The sequence below is a fragment of the Mangifera indica genome, chromosome 7 (genome assembly GCF_011075055.1).
Source record: "Mangifera indica cultivar Alphonso chromosome 7, CATAS_Mindica_2.1, whole genome shotgun sequence".
NCBI classification, from domain to species: Eukaryota; Viridiplantae; Streptophyta; class Magnoliopsida; order Sapindales; family Anacardiaceae; genus Mangifera; species Mangifera indica.
In genome coordinates, this window is record NC_058143.1 from 9,472,995 (window position 1) to 9,493,841 (window position 20,847).

Genomic DNA, 20,847 nt, shown 5'->3' on the forward strand with positions numbered 1-20,847 from the left:
TTTTTTTTTTTTTGAAATACTTATGTTCGATAAAGCTGGTAAAAACACTACTCTCAATTGTATTGGTATTTTTTACTTTTAATGTCAATTTTTGTGAGGTTCAATACCAATTTGTGTGTTTTGATTGTATGCTATTGGTTTTGCTAGATTAATAGGAGCAAAATTTATACGAGGCAATGTTAAACATGTCGTTTTATATGAAATCATATTGTTTCTTGATAATATGATCAAACAGATTGTGTTTTAATACAACGTAACTAGTTATATCATTTAAATCAACTAAGATCTAATTATATCATCTTGAATGTTGTTCAAATTATATTTAAATTACGAGATTTTAGCATGAATCTAATTTAAGTTAGGTTTGAGTTGCAATAAGAAAATATCAACTACATATTCAGTCTTAATAAAGATTCTTCCCAAGTACAAACCTACAAAAGACACTGACATACATAGGAGATTCTATTCCCCCTATAAAGATCATGATATATGAACATCAATTGGTGTAGATCCCTAATTAATTTATTTAAACCTAGGATTTATGTGGGCCTTCAAAGGATATTTCATCACCATTGTAAATTCCACCTTCACTTCCAAATTAACCTCATCTCCTTGCACAGCTTTCCACTCATAGTACCAAATTAAATTGGCGACAAAATATTCCAAATGAAGCATTGCCAAACCAAGACCAGGACAAATTCTCCTCCCAACCCCAAACGGCATCATTTTTATCTCCCTGCTCCCTGTTATGTCAAACACTTCTTCATTATTCAAGAACCTTTCTGGTTTAAACTCCATTGGATCTTCCCACACATTTGGATCCCATCCCATATCTGCCACCATGAAATTTATTGAAGCATTCTTCGGAACCAAAAATCCATTCAGAATTACGTCCTCCGTTACAGCATGAGGTACCACAAAATATCCAGGAGGGTGACGCCTTAAACTTTCCAAAATGATAGCTTTCAAATATGGCATCTTCTGCAAGTCATCTTCTTTCACCTCTCTCTGTTCATCTCCAACAACCCCTTTAATCTCTGCTAATAATTTCTCTTGAATATATGGATACTTCACCAAATTTGCCATCATCCATTGCAATGCTGTCGATGTTGTGTCAGTGCCAGCACCTAAAAACTCCGTGGACAAACTCAAAATTTCATTTTCATCAAGCTTTCTCTTCTCCTCTGGGAGTTCCAAATCAAACAACGTATCTACATACGCTAAAACATAGTCACCATTCACTTCTTTAAGATCACGTTTAGCCTTTTCTAATCTCTCCATTTTCATCTTCCTTCTCTCTCTTATCAGCGGCATCAATACTTCATATTGGTCTTTACGAAACTGCAAGAGTTCTTTCCACCGTTTGTAAAACAAAATTTTCGTCAATCTTGGCCAGAAATTGAGAATCCTAAATCGGCTTAAATTAACCATCATGCGTCGCTGAACATACTCAACTTCTTTAATCTTCTTGTTGTCAAGCTTGTCTCCAAAACACATTAACACTAACAAACAAAACATACCGTACTGGAAATGATCAATAAGGCGAACAGGGTCACCCGATTTTAACTGAGAGTTGAGACAATCAAGAAGAATTTGTAAAACCCACTTGCGCGCATGTGAATACGACTTGACACGTGAAGGATGGAGAATTTCTGCCATAAGGTTACGGCGGAAGAGGCGCCAATTGGGGCCATAAGCAGCGGAGTTGATGTTAGGCTGATTACTACCAGTAATTCTTCCAACAGCGGAGGGAGGAGGGCGATCGGCAAAGACGGCTCCGTTTTGAATCAAGGCCTGATGAGCTAGAGCGCGGTCAGCTACGAATATTGCTGGCTTAGAGTTGATTTGGAGGGAGATTATAGGGCCAAGCTTAGTATGAAGTGATCGGATGATTGATCGAAGTTCCAAGGTAGATTTTCGGAGCAACAATAAATTGCTAATGATGGGAAAGGTGGAAGGGCCTGGAGGAAGTTTGTGGTTGGAGTTTTTGGTGTTGAAATTGAGAAGGTTGAAGAAGGCTTTGATGAGAGCAGAAACACAGAGAGAGCATAGGATGATGAACCAAGTTTCCATGTTTGAGATGAGTGACGAAAGATACTGGTGGGGGCCGGCGTAAAAGATAATTTATATTTATAAATTATTGCTTGACTAAAAGTCCAAACATTTAATATTTATTTTCAATATTTATTTATAAAATTCCAATTATATATTCATTTGAAAGTCCTGTTGCAGAAGGTGGATTTTCCACCACGTGAGAAGAAACTTTGGCCAAAATAGTGTGAAAGCATTAAATTGCTTTTGCTTGACTTGAGTGCGAGAGCCATTTTTGTTGATTGGAGGGGCGGTAAAATTTCTTATAAATACCGCCCTCCTCACTTCATGTAATATACACTTCTTCGTCCAAGACTCCTCACTCTTGTTTCTTTTTTCCTTTTGCCGTAGTTTTGGTTTAATAAAATCATAATTCTTATTTTACAATTCAATCATTTTGCCATTTATTCCATTATACTCATAACACGTTATCAGTACGATCAACTCAAGTATATTATAATCTTTTTGTTATATCGTTATACTGCTTATATATTATAAATACGGATATCTCAGTTGTGATATCTCAGTTATCTTTTAATTTATGTTATGCTTCTATTTAATTTTTCTTTATATTTGTATCTTATTTGCAATCCGAAGTTTGTAAAATTATAAATCTAGATCTAAAGTCCTGAAATCCTTGAATCTAGACCTGAAGTCTGGAATATCATAAATCTGAACCCGAAGTTCTGAACATTATTTGTGACTTGAAGTTTACAAAATTATGAATTTGGATCTGCAGTCTTGAATATCATGAATCTGGATCTGAAATCCTAAATATCATTTGTAATATGAAGTTTACGAAATCATAAATTTAGTCCTGAAGTCATAAATATCATTTGTAACCTAAAGCTTACAAAAACCATAAATTAAGGCCAGAAGTCATGAATATTATTTGAATATTTATTTTATTATAGTAATTGTATTCAATTTATTTGAATATTTATTTAATTGCATCTTTAGTTATTTGAATCTTTATTTTCATTATGATAATTATATCCAATTTACAACCTGAAGCTTATAAAAGTGTAAGAATATATATACATGGGCCTGAAGTCCCAAGTTTTACGATTTGTAACTTGAAGTTTGTAAAATCATGAGAATACATATATATGGGTTGGAAGTCCCAAGTTTCATTAAAGTCTTTATTTTAGAATAATTATATCACCTTTGCAACTTGAAGTTTGTATAAAGTGTGAAAAATATGGACTTGAAGTCAAAAATGTAATCAGAATACATATTAGAATATTCTGAATACTAATTACAAAACCAGAAGTTTTGTAGATATGAGATAATATATGGAACTGAAGCTTCCAAAATTAATCGCAATATTTCTTCTACAAAATCAGCTATTTTGTAAATATGAGATAATATTTGAACCTGAAGTTTCAAAGATTAACTCATATATATTGTCTACAAAACCAGAAGTTTTGTAAATATGACAATAATTGAACCTGAAGTTCTTAAAATTGGATGGATAATATTAAATGGGCTTTTTGTATGAGTCTCCACCTAGAATTTATAAGCCTTGAAAAATAAACTAAATAAAATGTCCCAGAAAGACAAATAAAGACTATTATTTTTCGACGACATATCCCTGAAGGATTGCAAGCCGAAATATGGATATAATGATAAATCCATTAAATTTGTGGAGAAATTTGAAAGATAGATTTGAACATCAGATTCAATAATGCTTCCAATGGCTCTATAATTTAATATAATTCTACAATATTCAGAATCTTTTCCTGAATGTGGAAGATAAAATATTCTCCACATTTTATTTTATGCGCCTGTAGTAGCAATACCGGAAAAAAAAATTTTGAATTAATATTTTCTCGTTATACATCGTTCCCTAAAGTAAACGCAACTACTAGAAGTAGTTATCATTAGTAAGAGTAACTCGCCCATAAGTATTATATCATTCCCTAAAGTGAATGCAACTACCAGAAGTAGTTATCATGGATGTGAGAAATAATAGAAAATCTTAATCACACCACCAGAAGTGGACTAAGACTAAGACGAAGTAAATTATAATGCAGAGTTAACCATAAAACAATAAGTGTGGTTATAAATGTCATTAATAATGTACTTGTAGTACACACAAACATTGGGTGGATCTATATTAAATACCCATAAGAATTAAATTTTTGATAAGTTAGATACTGTCGATCTAATGATTCTTGATGTTTCAAATCTTCTTTCAAAGAATAACAATATGGGTCACTTGAATAGTAACAAAGATGCCCAAGATTTTTATAAGTCTATCATATATATTTATTTTAGAGTCATAAATATTATTTTGTCTTTTAGTGTCATGTTCTCTTCCTTTCAATATTTTGTGTATGTTATAACTAACGTAATTTTTAAATGAAAAGAAATGAACTCCAAAATTGAAGCGTTGACTTCAAAGGCTGATGAAGGAGATATGAGTTTGGTGGATAGTGCAACAACACACAAAATTCTCAAGGAAAAGAAATTTTTCTTAACTTTAGCATTAATTGAAACTAAAGTAAATACAATATCAGGATCAATTAATCTGATAGAAGGCTCTGAAAGAGTTACAATTATGTTAAACAATGGGATCAAATTAAACATTAATGATGCATTATATTCAAGTAGATCTAGAAGAAATCTATTGAGTTTTAAAGATATAAGAAAAAACGGTTATCATCTTGAAACCATGAGTAAAAATGGTGCATAATTCATCTATATAATTAGTAATGCCTCCAGAAGAAGGCTTATACTAGAAAAATTACTTGTTTTATCATCTAGATTGTATTATACAATCATAAAGGCAATTGAAACCTACGTAGTATCGAACCAGAAGTTCGTTGATCCAAAAACATTTATGCTTTGGCATGATCGTTTAGGCCACCCAGGATCTACAATGATGTGTAGGATTATTGAAAATTCACATAGACATACATTATAGAATCATAAAATTTTATCGTCTAGTGAACAATTTTGCACTGCCTATTCTCAAGACAAATTAGTAATAAGACCATCCCCCTCTAAAATTGGAGGTGAATCCCCATCATTTCTGTAAAGAATTCAAGGGGATATATGTGGATTCATTCATCCATCAAGTGGGTTATTTCATTATTTTATGGTCTTAATTGATACATCTGATGATGGTCTCATGTTTGTTTATTGCCTACTCAAAATATTACATTTGCTAAATTGTTAGCACAAATTATCAAATTGAAGGCATATTTCACAGATTATTCAATCAAGTCAATACGACTAGATAATGCTGGTGAATTTACATCTAAAACATTTGATGATTATTGTATGTTTATGGGGATTGAGGTTGAACATCCAATCCTGCATGTCTACACACAAAATAGAATAGTTGAGTCTTTTATCAAACGACTCTAAGTAATTACACGTACTTTATTACTAAAAAGTCAATTACCTACTTCTATGTGGGGACATGTTATATTACATACTATAGCGTTAATTCGCTTGTGACCTTCTTCTTATCATCAATATTCTCCCCTATAACTGGTCCTTAGTTACCAACCTAATGTATCTCATTTGAGAATATTTGGTTTTGTTGTATATGTCCTTATTGCGTCTCCTCAATGTATAAAAATGGGACTCCAATATCGTTTGGGAATATATGTTGGATATAATTCACCATCCATTATCAGGTACTTGGAACCATTAACAGGTAATCTTTTTACTGCATGATTTGTAGATTGTCACTTTGATGAGACAACTTTCCCGTCTTTAGGGGAAAAGAAAATACCTTTTAAAGTTAGGCATGAACTTACTTAGTATGTACCTACCATGTCTCATTTAGATCCTCGCACATCTGAAAATGAAACTGAAGTATAGAGGATAATGCGTTTACAAATTATTACCAACCAAATGCCTTATGCATTTGCAGATACAGTAAAAGTGACAAGATCATATGTTCCAACTGTTAATGCACCAGCAAGAATCAATATAATTGTTGAACAGTCCATTCGTGTTGTGATTGATCAATCTATTGCACGCCAGAAATGCGGTAGACCTGTTGGATCGAAAGACACGATTTCTAGAAAAAGAAAGACAAATAATCAAACAAATATCAATCATGATGATTCTAAGATAAATGAAAAATCCACTCCCTAATACTCCCCCAGAAGAGATTATAGTTTCTAAAGAGACTCAAGCCCCTAAAGTGGTACAAAATCCTAAAGAATAGGAAAATGAGAATATTAAAATATCTTTAAATTATGTTCATATACAAGAGATGTGGAATAGTGAAACAGTTATAATTGATGATATATTCTCATTTGCAGTAGCTATTGAAATTCTAAATGATGATGATTTTGAACCATGTACTGTGGCTGAGTACAAACAAAGACATGATTGGCCTAAATGGGAAGAAGCAATTCAAGCAGAATTAGCTTCTCTAGTAAAACGTTAAGTGTTTAGGTCTATAGTTACAACACCTCAAGACGTACAACCTGTTGGATATAAATGGGTATTTGTGAGAAAAATAAAATTGCTAGATATAAAGTCAGGCTTATAGCCCAAAACTTTTCCCAAAGGCCCGGTATAGACTTTGATGAAACATATGCACCTGTGATGGATATAATCACATTCAAATATTTAATCAGTTTAACAGTCTCTGAAGGACTGGATATGCGTCTAATAGACGTAGTTACCACTTATTTATATAGAAAGTTAGATACTGAAATTTATATGAAACTCTTTGAAGGATACAAATTGCCTGAAGTAAAAAGGGTCAATTCAAGAGGCATGTACTCAATTAAATTGTAACCATCATTGTACGAGTTAAAATAATCCAGACATATGTGGTACAATCGTCTCAGTGAATATTTACAAAAAGAGGGCTATGTGAATGACCCTATATGCCCATGTGTCTTTATCAAAATGTTAGAATCGGGATTTGCTATTGTAGCAATTTATGTTGATGACATGAATTTAATTGGGACTCCTAAAGAGCTCTCAAAAACTACTGAATATCTAAAAAATGAATTTGAAATGAAGGATTTGGGAAAAACAAAATATTGTTTCGGCCTGTAGATCGAGCACAATTCAAATGAAATATTTATCCATCAATCAACATATATTGGCAAATTATTAAAACACTTTAATATGGATAAGGCTTATCCTTTGAGCACCCCAATGGTTGTTCGGTCTCTTGGTCCAAAAAATAACTCATTTCGTCCTAAAGAAGAAGATGAAAAGATACTTGGTCCTAAAGTACCATATCTTAATGCCATTGGAGTCTTATTATATTTAGCCCAATGCACAAGACTGGATATATCCTTCGTAGTTAATTTATTGGCCCGATTTAGCTCTGTACCAACCCGTCGCCATTGGAACTGAATCAAACACATACTGTATTACTTATGTGAAACTAGAGATTTAGGATTATTCTATTTTGTCAAATCCCCTAAAAATCCTAGTTTGGTTGGATATGGAGATGCTGGTTATCTTTCTGACCCCTATAAGGCCTGTTCACAGACGGGATATGTTTTCACTTATAATGAGACAACTATATCATGATACTCCACCAAACAGACCTTGGTTGTAACTTCTTTAAATCATTCAGAAATTTTAGCTCTCCATGAAGCCAGTCGAGAATGTATATGGTTATGGTCTATTATCCATCATATCTGGAATGCATGTAGTCTTCCTTCTACAACAGACACTCCTTCCATATTATATGAAGATAATGCAGCATGTATTGCCCAAATTAGAGGTAGATACATCAAAGGAAACAGAACCAAACATATCTCACCGAAGTTCTTTTACACTCATGAACTCCAGCAGAGTAAAAAGATTGATGTCAAACAAATAAAATCCAGTGAGAATCTTGTAGATTTGTTCATTAAGACACTATCTACATCATCATTTGAAAAGTTAGTGTATAACATTGGTATGCGATGGCTCAACAAGCAACCAAATTAATCATACTACAAAGAGGGGGAGCATTCATCAAAGGCAGCATTTGTTAGGCAAATATTTAAAGTTTGTCATATACTAGACAAAAGGTGCATTGTACTTTTTTTTCCAATTCACTAGGTTTTGTCCTACTGGGTTTTCCTAGTAAGGTTTTTAATGAGACAGTTTAAGTACGTCCAATGCCAAATTACAAGACATTTAATAATTATGTTCCCTTGCTTTGGTTTTTATCCCACTGGGTTTTTCCTTAGCAAGGTTAATGTAATTATTTGTAAGTGATGAAAATCCAACGGGGAGTGTTGGATTTTCCACCACGTGAGAAGAAACTTTGGCCAAAAGAGTGTGAAAGCATTAAATTGCTTTTGCTTGACTGTGAGAGCCATTTTTGTTGACTGGGGGGGGGGGGCGGTGGGGCGGCAAAATTTCCTATAATACCCCCCTCCTCTCTTCATGTAATATACACTTCTTTATCCAAGATTTACTTCTTGTCTCCTCACTCTTGCCTCTTTTTTCCTTTTGCCGTAGCTTTGGTTTAATAAAATCATAATTCTCATTTTGCAATTCAATCACTTTGCCATTTATTCCATCATACTCATAACAAGTCCAAATATATAATAACAATTATTTCGTTTTCAGTAAGCCAGGCTCGAAATATCTGTACATTTGGGAATGGATTAAAAAATTCCCGTCAAATTTTTTAATACTGCAGTAAAATTCGTGTTTTCTTCTTTCTAAAGAAAACTCTTATTTTAGACTTTGTAGATACAGTGGCATAGTTATGAGAGGACTAAATCAAGTTGTAGTCCGGGCTAAGCCTTTGAAAATTATTAAAATCTAGTCCCAATTATTCAATGAAACAGTGTACAATAATAAAAAATTGACTTTCAATCCTTTCTTAAATTTATCTTTAATTCTGCAAATCCTTACGAAGATTAAATAAATTAATAAAAAATCAATTGTTAATATTAAATTAATTATATGACATAATCTAGTATTATTTATACAACCGCGTGAATTATATGGTAACATACATGTCATTAGATCGATTAAGCTGGGCTCTAGGCCCATACAGTAATAGGTTTTTAGATCGGATCGATTCATAGATTTTTAAAGGCCCAAGGTTTGGCCTTATAAATATAGGGTTAGGTCGGACCTTAATTGGATTGGTCCATTTAAACTATATTTTTTTTAATTTTAATTAAAATTTTTAAACATAAATTATTTTTTAATTATTAAAACTGAAGATAGTACTTCAAATATTTTATTTATAATCTCTCACTTGTGGCAGAGGAATACCGTGATTATATGATGAAAAATATTAAAAGTTTATAATATAATGCAAATAAATTAATTTACATACTATATAATTATAAACATAAATAAAATATATATACCATATCATTTATCTGCTTATCTTCAATATTCAAATCTCTAAATTCTTCAAAGATATCCTCTGCCACTCGATCTATATTTTGAAATCAGCTTAGAGCCAATTCTTCATACACATTATCGTCTCGATTATATTTGGGTGTAAATTAGATCACTTATTATCCAGCACGCATTCACTTGCATTAAAAAAGGATTCCAATGCTACAGTCGACACCGGATATATCAGTAAATCTCGGGTCATGGTAGCAGGCATAGGAAAAGTTTCTGTCTTGACTTTTCACTATGCTAAAACATCTAGTTTTTAATGTTATATCTTTAAATAATTTCTAGATAATGATCAATATTAATATAATTATAAAATCGACCATAATTTATATTTTGACTAGTAGAATGCTTATCTTTGAGCAAAAGAAACCATATGCATGACTTTTTTTTGCTTGAACTATCAAAACTTACCTCTGTGTAGAGAACTTTGTCCAATCCTTCTATATTTTTGTTCATAAATATTATACATATCAAGTAAAAAATCTTAAACTTATTCAACAGAATTAACATTGCTTTTAATTGACAAATTTTCATTAATTATATTAAATAAATTTTGTAATCCATTAGTTTTTGCATTAGAATCTAAAACAGTAGCTACAAAATGAAGTAAAAGAATTTCACTCCAATATTTTTAAAATTTTTGTTCTATTTACCTAAATATATTTTGGAAAGTATGATGAGAGTCATGAGACCTATGTTTTTTAAAAATATTACTTATTTCTATTATACTATATATTATTGAATAAGTTGTTGAATAATACACATTGAGCACTGGTTCGTGGTTGTCTTCAATGGTTCTAACATATTCATTTGAGTCATAGCTATCTCTCAATCTTGATCTGTTAAAAAAAAATTGTCGAATTTTTTGATTGGGTATTGAAGTATCGTGTTATAAGAACTTTATACTCTTCACACGTTTTCAACATGAGGTATGTTGAATTCCACTTGGTTTTAATATCTACTTTTAATTTTTTTCTTCTCAACCTCATTGATTTATATAATTGATAATATACTTGTATCTGTGATGGGAATGATAAAATATATACAATGATATATCTAATTACTTATATATGTTTTTTAGCCAAGCTCATGTCTTCTTGAGCTATTAAATTAATAACATGACATGCACACTTAATATGAAATAATTTTCTATTAAATAGAGAAGATAAATGATTATACATATATTCAATAATTTTATCATTATTTTTAGCATTATCAAAAGTAATTGAAAAAATAGAATTATTAATTTTATATTTCTCTAAAATATTTGCTAATGTGTGATAAATTGTAAAATCATCATGCATATATTCTAGGTTGTAAATACAATAATTTTTTGCATAACTGTTAATCAAAATTAATATAATGGGTAACTTCACTAAAATACTATATATCCTAATTTTTAGCAATCCATAAATAAAAAATTATTGAAATAACACTATTAAAATTTCTTAATTCTCCAATAACTTTTAATTTTATTAATTCATAATTTCCAAGATGTCTAACCTAAGAGTTGACCTAGAAATTCTTCTAAATGTCGGTTTGAACACTATTTTGTATCATCCATTCTAAAATTTCATCTTCCGCGTAAATAAAAAATTGATTAGACTCAACTACATACTTGGTCATGTAATCTCGCATCTTTATTTGATCGTGCATGAAAGTTGACAGTTCAACTTGTCCTCTGAGCTTATGTGAAAGTTTTTTACAGTAATCAGTAACGTATTAGCAAAAATGTCCCATGCCACTCATACTTGTGCATGTCAAACAAGAACCATAATGTTTACATAATGCTCGGCGAATTAATTTTTTTTCTATTGTTTCCTCTATTCGATCGAAGTGCTCTCACACCATTGACGTTTGTTTTCTTTTTCTCTCTGTCGAATGCGAACTTGTAGCTATAAACTCAAAGAATTATTATTTGTCAATTTAGATAGTTTTTTAAAAGAGTTGATGAGAGAAAATAAGATTGAAAATATAATAAAAGAATTAAGATTGAGAAATTGAAATATTTATAAATAAAATTAGAAATAAAGAAGAGTTAGATTAGTTTATATAAAAAAATAAATAAAAATTTAAAAAATAAAAATTAAACAATGACTCAGCCCAATTGACATGTTTGTATGATATGATATATAAATTATTTTAATTATTCATTAATATAATCTTTATAATAAATAGTATACTTATTATTCAAATATTGATAAAAAATTATTATTATGGATTTAAAACAATCAAATAATATAAAAAGTAAAAAAAAAAAAAAATCCCCACTTTTAAATCTATTAAATTGTGTGTTAGAGATGTAAAAGGAAACTTTAAAGTTTCAATAATTGGCCGAACATATAAAATAATTTTCTAATACAATCATGCATTTGCAAAAATTACCCCTATCTATGTCTATGATACTGATTTGACTTTTATAAACACTCCTTTGACATTGATCTATTTATCTCCAACTTATTCTTTTAATGACATTATCCTTTTTATCTTATTTAACATCTGCGAATTTCAATAGCTTGTTCCATATGATCTCCTTCATTTTAATTCCCTCAAACGTTATTGTAATTATTAATAATTTATCTTATTAATATCAATCTTTTTAACTCCATTTTACATTGATTTCATTATCTGGGATGATATGATCATAGTTTAATGGTGCTTAGAATTTCAAAAATGATAATATAAGTTTTCAAATTTATTAATAAACTAAATTAAGATGTTTGAAATGTTTGAATTTGATATATAAAATAATTATTTTTAATTTTTTAAAACAATATCGATAGTGAATTTTTTTTTTTACAATATTAATTTGTATAAACAATTGGATATTTGGTAAAAAGAGTTTTTTAAACCATACCTTGGGTGGGACAAGGTAATTTAATCTTGTTTATGGCAATAATAGTGGAGTTTTCCTTTCTTTGAAATACTTAATTTGAATGACTTGTACATACATCTTATGCTTGATGAAGTTGATAATAGCACTAGTCTCAATTGTGTGGATGTTTTTTACTTTGGAAGTCAATTTTTTGAAGTTCAGTACCAATTTGTGTGTTTTGATTATATGCAATTGGTTTTGCTAGAATAATAGAAGCAAAATTTATACAAGGCAATACCAAATATCACATTTCATACGAAATCGTATCGTTTCTTAACACTATGATCAAATAGATTGTGTTTTAACACAACATAACTTGATACATAGTTTGAATCAACTAAGATGTAATCATATCACCTTGAATATTGTTTAGGTCATGTTCAAGTTAGAAGATTTCAATATAATTCTAATTCAAGTTACAAAACGAAAATAAAAATTACATGTTTTGTCTTAATAAAGATTCTTCCCATGTACAAACTTACAAAAGAAGCTAACATACATAGGAGATTCTATTCCCCCGCATAAAGATCATGATATATGATCATCAATAGGTGTAGATCCCTAATCAATTTATTTAAACCTAGGATTTAGGTGAGCCTTCAATGGATATTTCATCACCATTGTAAACTCCACCTTCTCTTCCAAATTAACCTCATCTCTTTGCACAGCTTTCCACTCATAGTACCAAATTAAATTGGCTACAAAATATTCCAAATGAAGCATTGCTAAACCAAGACCAGGACAAATTCTCCTCCCAACCCCAAATGGCATCATTTTTATCTCCCTGCTCCCTGTTATGTCAAACACTTCTTCATTATTCAAGAACCTTTCTGGTTTAAACTCCATTGGATCTTCCCACACGTTTGGATCCCATCCCATATCTGCCACCATGAAATTTATTGAAGCATTCTTTGGAACCAAAAATCCATTCAGAATTACGTCCTCCGTTACAGCATGGGGCACCACAAATTGTGCAGGAGGGTGACGCCTTAAACTTTCCAAAATGATTGCTTTCAAATACGGCATCTTCTGCAAGTCATCTTCTTTCACCTCTCTCTGTTCATCTCCAACAACCCCTTTAATCTCTGCTAATAATTTCTCTTGAATATGTGGATACTTCACCAAATTTGCCATCACCCATTGCAATGCTGTCGATGTTGTGTCAGTGCCAGCACCTAAAAACTCCGTGGACAAACTCAAAATTTCATTTTCATCAAGCTTTCTCTTCTCCTCCGGGAGTTCCAAATCAAACAACGTATCTACATACGCTAAAACATAGTCACCATTCACTTCTTTAAGATCATGTTTAGCCTTTTCTAATCTCTCCAATTTCATCTTCCTTCTCTCTCTTATCAGCGGCATCAATACTTCATATTGTTCTTTACGAAATTGCAAGAGTTCTTTCCACCGTTTGTAAAACAAAATTTTCGTCAATCTTGGCCAGAAATTGAGAATCCTAAATCGGCTTAAATTAACCATCATGCGTCGCTGAACATACTCAACTTCTTTAATCTTCTTGTTGTCAAGCTTGTCTCCAAAACACATTAACACTAACAAACAAAACATAGCGTACTGGAAATGATCAATGAGGCGAACTGGCTCACCTGATTTTGACTGAGAGTTGAGACAATCAAGAAGAATTTGCAAAACCCACTTGCGCGCATGTGAATACGACTTGACACGTGAAGGATGGAGAATTTCTGCCGTAAGGTTACGGCGGAAGAGGCGCCAATTGGGGCCATAAGCAGCGGAGTTGATGTTATGCTGATTACTACCAGTAATTCCTCCAACAGCGGAGGGAGGAGGGCGATCGGCAAAGACGGCTCCGTTTTGAATCAAGGCCTCATGAGCTAGAGAGCGGTCAGCTACGAATATTGCTGGCTTAGAGTTGATTTGGAGGGAAATTATAGGGCCAAGCTTAGTATGAAGAGATCGGATGATTGATCGAATTTCCAAGGTAGACTTTCGGAGCAACAATAAATTGCTAATGATGGGAAAGGTGGAAGGGCCTGGAGGAAGTTTGTGGTTGGAGTTTTTGGTGTTGAAATTGCGAAGGTTGAAGAAGGCTTTGATGAGAGCAGAAACAGAGAGAGAGCATAGTATGATGAACCAAGTTTCCATTTTTGAGATGAGTAACGAAAGATAGTGGTAAGGGCCGGCATAGAAGACAATTTATGGTTATAAATTATTGCTTGATGAAAAGTCCAAACATTTAATGTTTATTTTCAATAGGGAAAAAGACATTCTCACTCAAGTGTTATTGAAAGAACAAATATGTATATGTGATATACGAAAAGTTTAAATACCCATCCATTTAAGTTTTAATTTGTTAGGATATACTCATATATTTTTTATTACGATTAAGGGCAAATTTATTATTTTATCGATAATATTAAAATAATTAAAATTATATCTCATTTTTTTCTTTTAGCTTAGAAAACTAATATTTTTCTCCCTGAATTAAGTTTTAAAAAATTCATTTTTTTCCCTAAAATCCAACCATTTTCTCCAACGATAGCCAACCAATGGCGAAGAAGTCATCATTCAGAGGTCATCCAAGTATGACGACTGTTATTCAGATTTGGACAATGCTTCATCATCCAGATTTCTAGATGACGGAGAGTCGTCCATTTTTGACAACGAGCGTTGTCGTCACTGGATGATGCTCTGTCATCTAGAGAAAGGACGATACTTTATCGTCCGGAGAATAGACGATGTTCTATCATCCAGTGAAGGACAATGTTTATCGTTTAACCTTTAATCAGGTCAGTCGTTAGTGGTCGAGGGAAGGAGTGAAGAAAAAATGAAGGATTTGGGGGAAAAAATCACTTTTTTAAAGTTCAGATATGTAGAAAATATTAATTTTTAATACATAAAAAAATAAAAAAATATATTTTTTAATATTATTATTAAATAATAGTTTTATCTACTACACATATATTTTTAAGATTTAACTAAAATTTTAATCAAAAATAGCCCTTTGCCCTTTTCAATATTTATTTATAAAATTCCAATTATATATTCATTTGAAAGTCCAAATATATAATAACAATTATTTCGTTTTCAGGAAGCCAGGCTCGAAATATCTGTACATTTGGGAATGGATTAAAAGATTCGCGTCAAATTTTTTAATACTGCACTAAAATGCGTGTTTTCTTCTTTGTTAAGAAAACTCTTATTTTAGACTTTGTATACATAGCGGCATGGTTATGAGAGGACTAAATCAAGTTGTAGTCCGGGCTAAGCCTTTGAAAATTAATAAAATCTAGTCCCAATTATTCAATGAAACAGTGTACAATAATAAATAATTGACTCTCAGTGCTTTCTTAAATTTATCTTTAATTCTGCAAATCCTTACGAGGATTAAATGAATTAATAAAAATTCAATTGTTAATATTAAATTAATTATATGACATAATCCAGTATTATTTATATAACCACATGAATTATATGATAACAGACATGTCAATGAGCTTGGCCAGATTGGTCTCTAGGCCCATACAGTAATAGGTTTTCAGATCAAATTGATTCATTGATTTTTTAAGCCCTAAGGTCCAACCCTATATATATAGGATCAGGTTGGGTCTTAATCAGAGTAGTCTATTTAAACTATATTTTTTTAATTTTAATTAAAATTTTTAAATACAAATTATTTTTCAATTATTAGAACCGAAGACAGTAACCAAACATTTTATTTATAATTTTCCATTGTGGCAGAGGAATACCATGATTACATAATGGAAAATATTAAAAGTTTATAACACAGTATAAATAAATTAATTTACATATTGTATAATTACAAACATAAATAAAATATATATACTGTATCATTTATCTACTCATCTTCAACATTCAAATCTCTGAATTCTTTAAAATTATCTTCTACCACTCGATCTATATTTTGAAATCAGCTTTGACCTAATCTTTCACACATATTATCATCTCGACCATGTTTGAGTATAAATTGGATCACCTATTACCCAACACGTATCCACCTGCACTAAAAACATATTCCAATGCTATAGGAAAAGTTTAGTAAATCTTGGTTCATGACAACAAGCATAGGAAAAGTTTATCTCTTATCTTTCCACCATGCCAAAACATTTAGTTTTTTTACCATTATATCTTTAAATAATTTCTAGATAATTTTCAATATTGATATAATTATAAAATTGACTATAATTTGTAGTTTGACTAGTAGACTGCTTACTTTTGCGTAAAAAAACCATATGCGTGACTTTTTTTTCTGACCTACCAAAACTTATCTCTGTGTAGGGAACTTTGTCCAATCTTTCCATATTTTTGTTCATAAATATTATACATATCAAGTAAAAAGCCTTAAGCATATTCAACAGAATTGTCATTGCTATTAATTGAGAAATTTTTATTAGTAACATTAAATAAATTTTATAATCCATTAGTTTTTGCACTAGAATCTAAAACAATAACTGCAGAATAAAGTAAACGAATTTCACTCCAATATTTTTAAAATTTTTGTTCCATTTGTTTAAATATATTCTGAAAAGTATGATGAGAGTCATGAGACCCATATTCTTTAAAAATATCACTTATTTCTACCATATTATATATTATTGAACAAGTTGTTGAATAATGCACACCTGGGCAATGGTCCATGGCTATCTTCAATAGCTCTAACACATTTATTAGAGTAATAGCTATCTTCCAATCTTGATCTGTTAAAAAAAAGATTTATCGAATCTTTTAGTTGGGTATTAAAGTACCGTGTTATAAGAACTTCATATCCTTCGCATGCTTTTAACATTAGCTATATTGAATTCCACCTAGTTTTAATATCTACTTTTAATGTTTTTCTTCTCAACCCCATTAATTTACATAATTGATGATATGTTTGTTCTTGTGATAGAGATGATAAAATGTATGCAATGACATATCTAATTACTTGTATATGTTTTTTAGCCAAGTTCATGTCTTCTTGAGTTATTAAATTAATAACATGACATGCACACCTAATATGAAATAATTTTTCATTAAATGGAAGAGATAAACAATTATAAATATATTTAATAACTTTATCATTATTTTTGATATTATCAAAAGTAATTGAAAAATAGAATTATCAATTTTATATTTCTCTAAAATATTTGCTAATGCGTGATAAATTGTAAAACCATCATGCGGGTATTTTAGATTTCTAAATACAATAATTTTTTTTTGCATAATTGTCAATTAAAATTAATATAATGGATAGTTGCACAAAAATACTGTATATCCTAATTTGTAGCAGCTTATAAATAAGAAGTTATTAAAATAACACCATTAAAATAACTTAATTCTCCAATAACTTTTAATTTCATTAACTCATAATTTCTCAGGATTTCTAACCTAAGAGTTGACCTATGAATTCTTCTAAATGCTAGTTTGAGTACTATTTTACATCATCCATTCTAAAATTTCGTCTTTTGCATAAATAAAAGTTAATCAAAAGCAACTATATACCTAACCATGTAGTCTCGCATCTTCATTTGATCGTACATGAAAGTTGACATTTCTCCTATGTGTTCGAAACTGCTCGGACCTCCTATTGAACTGGTGTTGAGACCAACGGAGCGCAATTAGGTGAATGCAATTTGTTTTTGTCCTCTGAGCTCATGTGAAATTTTTTTACAGTAATTAGTAACATATTGGCAAAAATGTCTCATACCACTCGTACTTGCGCATGTCAAACAAGAATCAAAATGTTTATATACTATTTGATGAATTAATTTTTCTTCTATTGTTTCCTCTATTCGATCGAAGTACTATTACACCATTGACATTTGTTTTCTTTTTCTCTTTGTCAAATACGAACTTGTACCTATACCACTTTCACTTGTTGGTGTTTCAGCTATTCCAACTTGTGAATTATCAATAATATTATCAGCGTCAATATGATAATATTCAAATGGATTAAATTCATTTGATATTGGATCCATTTATAATATTTTGTAATAATAAAATTGAAATAAAAACAAAATTATAAACCCAAATAATTATTATTTATGAATTTAAATAGTTTAAAAAAAAAGAGTTGACAGAGAAAATGAGATTAAGAATATAATGAAAGAATTGAAATTGAGAGAATGAGATATTTGTAAATAAAATTAGAAAAGAAGAAGAGTTGGATTGGTTTATATAGAAAAATAAATAAAAAATTTAAAAAATAAAAATTAAACAACGGCTCAGCCCAATTGACATGTTTATATGATATGATATATAAATTATTTAAATGATTCATTAATATAATTTTTATAACAAATAGTATACCTATTATTCAAATACTTATAAAAATTATTATTATGGATTTAAAACAATCAAATAATATAAAAAGTAAAAAAAAAAAAATTCCCACTTTTAACTTTTCAAGTCTATTAAATTATGTATTAGAGATGCAAAAGGAAACTTTAAAGTTTCAATAATTGGCCGAATATATAAAATAATTTTCTAATACAATCATGCATTTGCAAAAATTACCCCTATCTATGTCTATGATACTGATTTGACTTTTATAAACACTCCTTTGACGGTGATCTATTTATCTCCAACTTATTCTTTTAATGAAATTATTCTTTTTTCCTCATTTAACATCTATGAAATTCAATAGCTTCTTCCATAATCTCCTTTATTCTAATTCCCTCAAATGTTATTGTAATTATTAATAATTTATCTTATTAATATCAATCTTTTTAACTCCATTTTACATTGATTTCATTATCTGGGATGATATGATCATAGTTTAATGGTGTTTAGAGTTTCAAAAGTGATAATATAAGTTTTCAAATTTATTAATAAACTAAATTAAGATGTTTGAAATGTTTGAATTTGATATATAAAATAATTATTTTTAATTTTTTAAAACAATATCGTTAGTGAATTTTTTTTTTTTACAATATTAATTTGTATAAACAATTGGATATTTGGTAAAAAGAGTTTTTTAAACCATACCTTGGGTGGGACAAGGTAATTTAATCTTGTTTATGGCAATAATAGTGGAGTTGTCAAATGGCAACGTCACTGCAAACAGATCTCTTACGCTGTTTTAAAAATCCAAAAGACAGTATCACTGACTTTAGCGCCCTTCTGTTTCTTTATCACTGACTTTTCAGTGGTTCCAACATACTTGTCCACCAAGAACTTGTATGTTTAATTGGACTTTATTGATAATTTGAAGTCCGCCAATTACGAGACTTTTCCATCAGTTACTGCCTCATACGCTTAGTACGTGCGTAAGGTTATTTTACCTTGCCGTTCTATCGATTCAGTTGAAACATATTTGCAAAACCGTTGATGCGAATTTGCTTGGACCAGCGATAAATATATATGGTTAGGCCAAATGACCTTTGTCATTCTATAAAGTGGAATGATAGTAAGATCCTGTTTTGACAAGGAGTTATTGTCTGTTTATATAAAAATGAGATTAGAACTGAACACAATAAGATGGATTGTTGCTTTTGAGCAAGTGACTTTTATTTATATGTCAAGTTGATTTGGGTTTTGGATGTTATCTTAGTAGCTTATCACTCTAGAATGATTCGCTGTTTTTTAGATTTTATTTTATGAGTTTGATTAATGAAGAGTTTTACTGTTAAACAATTAGCTTTCATTATTTAAAGTGTAACTTTGAAAATTCTTCATCTCTTTATATGGATGGACAAGATATAGTGACCTGAGGTTTCTTTTTGCATATCGTGAAATAGACATTTCAACTATAGCATTTATTGAATTGTGTATTTTGTGTTGTGTGCTTGTTATATTGTTTGAAGTCATCATAAGTTATCTTCTTAAATACATTTTGTGTGCACCGTTAGGTCAATGACATGTTTCATAGGTTTGGCTAGGATTATTTCCCACTTGGTCTTTGTTTGCTTATAAAAAAGACTTTATATGCTTTAGTTTCTTTCATTTTAGAATTTCTTGATATTCTTGGGCCTTTGGCTTTTTCAAATGCTTTGACAACAAAAGCTTGTTTCTTGCATTTAATTGAAGAGTTCTCTTCACCGTGTGTTGAGACAGTGAGTTTTTTCTAGTTTCGTTTAGTGTATTTCTACTGCCAGTTTGATAGATTTAGCTTTGTGATCAATCTTTCTACCTACTTGTAAGATATGAGGGGATACGATAAAGAAGTTTTTAGATCTTAATGTAGATAAAAAAATAAACATGGTAATAGATTGAGATAAGACATAAATATCGTAGTTCCCTATTTTTGCTTTTAGATAGGATACTTTTTTTGTCTTCAATCAATCCTTATTATGAAGATAATAATAATTTATTATCTCATATTCATAGAGAATAATTCTTACTTTGTCTCTAACTCTCGAAAAAAAATTTCTCTCTATTCTTGGTTTAGTAAAAGAAAAAATTATCCTTTTTTTTTCTTTCTCATCCTAAGAAGAAAATAATTATTAATTTGGATCATAAATCTATTTAAGTTATTATTAACATGAATTATAAACCTAAAGAGAAACACAAGCTCCACTACTGATTTAATTTAGTCCATCAAATCATAA

At 30.2% G+C, this 20,847-nt stretch overlaps 2 protein-coding genes across 2 annotated transcripts; both read right to left on the reverse strand.

Moving 5' to 3' along the window:
- Positions 1-369: 369 nt before the first annotated feature.
- Positions 370-2,109, reverse strand: LOC123220279 (cytochrome P450 89A2-like). The gene has a single exon (XM_044642393.1). It carries the CDS (start codon positions 2,071-2,073, stop codon positions 523-525), a length of 1,551 nt encoding a protein of 516 aa, XP_044498328.1. The 5' UTR covers positions 2,074-2,109; the 3' UTR covers positions 370-522.
- Positions 2,110-12,723: 10,614 nt separating this feature from the next.
- LOC123220092 (cytochrome P450 89A2-like) lies at positions 12,724-14,499 on the reverse strand. The gene has a single exon (XM_044642103.1). The coding sequence runs from the start codon at positions 14,441-14,443 to the stop codon at positions 12,893-12,895; it is 1,551 nt and encodes a 516-aa protein (XP_044498038.1). The 5' UTR covers positions 14,444-14,499; the 3' UTR covers positions 12,724-12,892.
- Positions 14,500-20,847: the final 6,348 nt, after the last annotated feature.

Excerpts from the sequence above, each read along its gene's own strand:
- LOC123220092 (XM_044642103.1), bottom strand. The coding sequence starts at position 14,443 with ATGGAAACTTGGTTCATCATACTATGCTCTCTCTCTGTTTCTGCTCTC.
- LOC123220279 (XM_044642393.1), bottom strand. The coding sequence starts at position 2,073 with ATGGAAACTTGGTTCATCATCCTATGCTCTCTCTGTGTTTCTGCTCTC.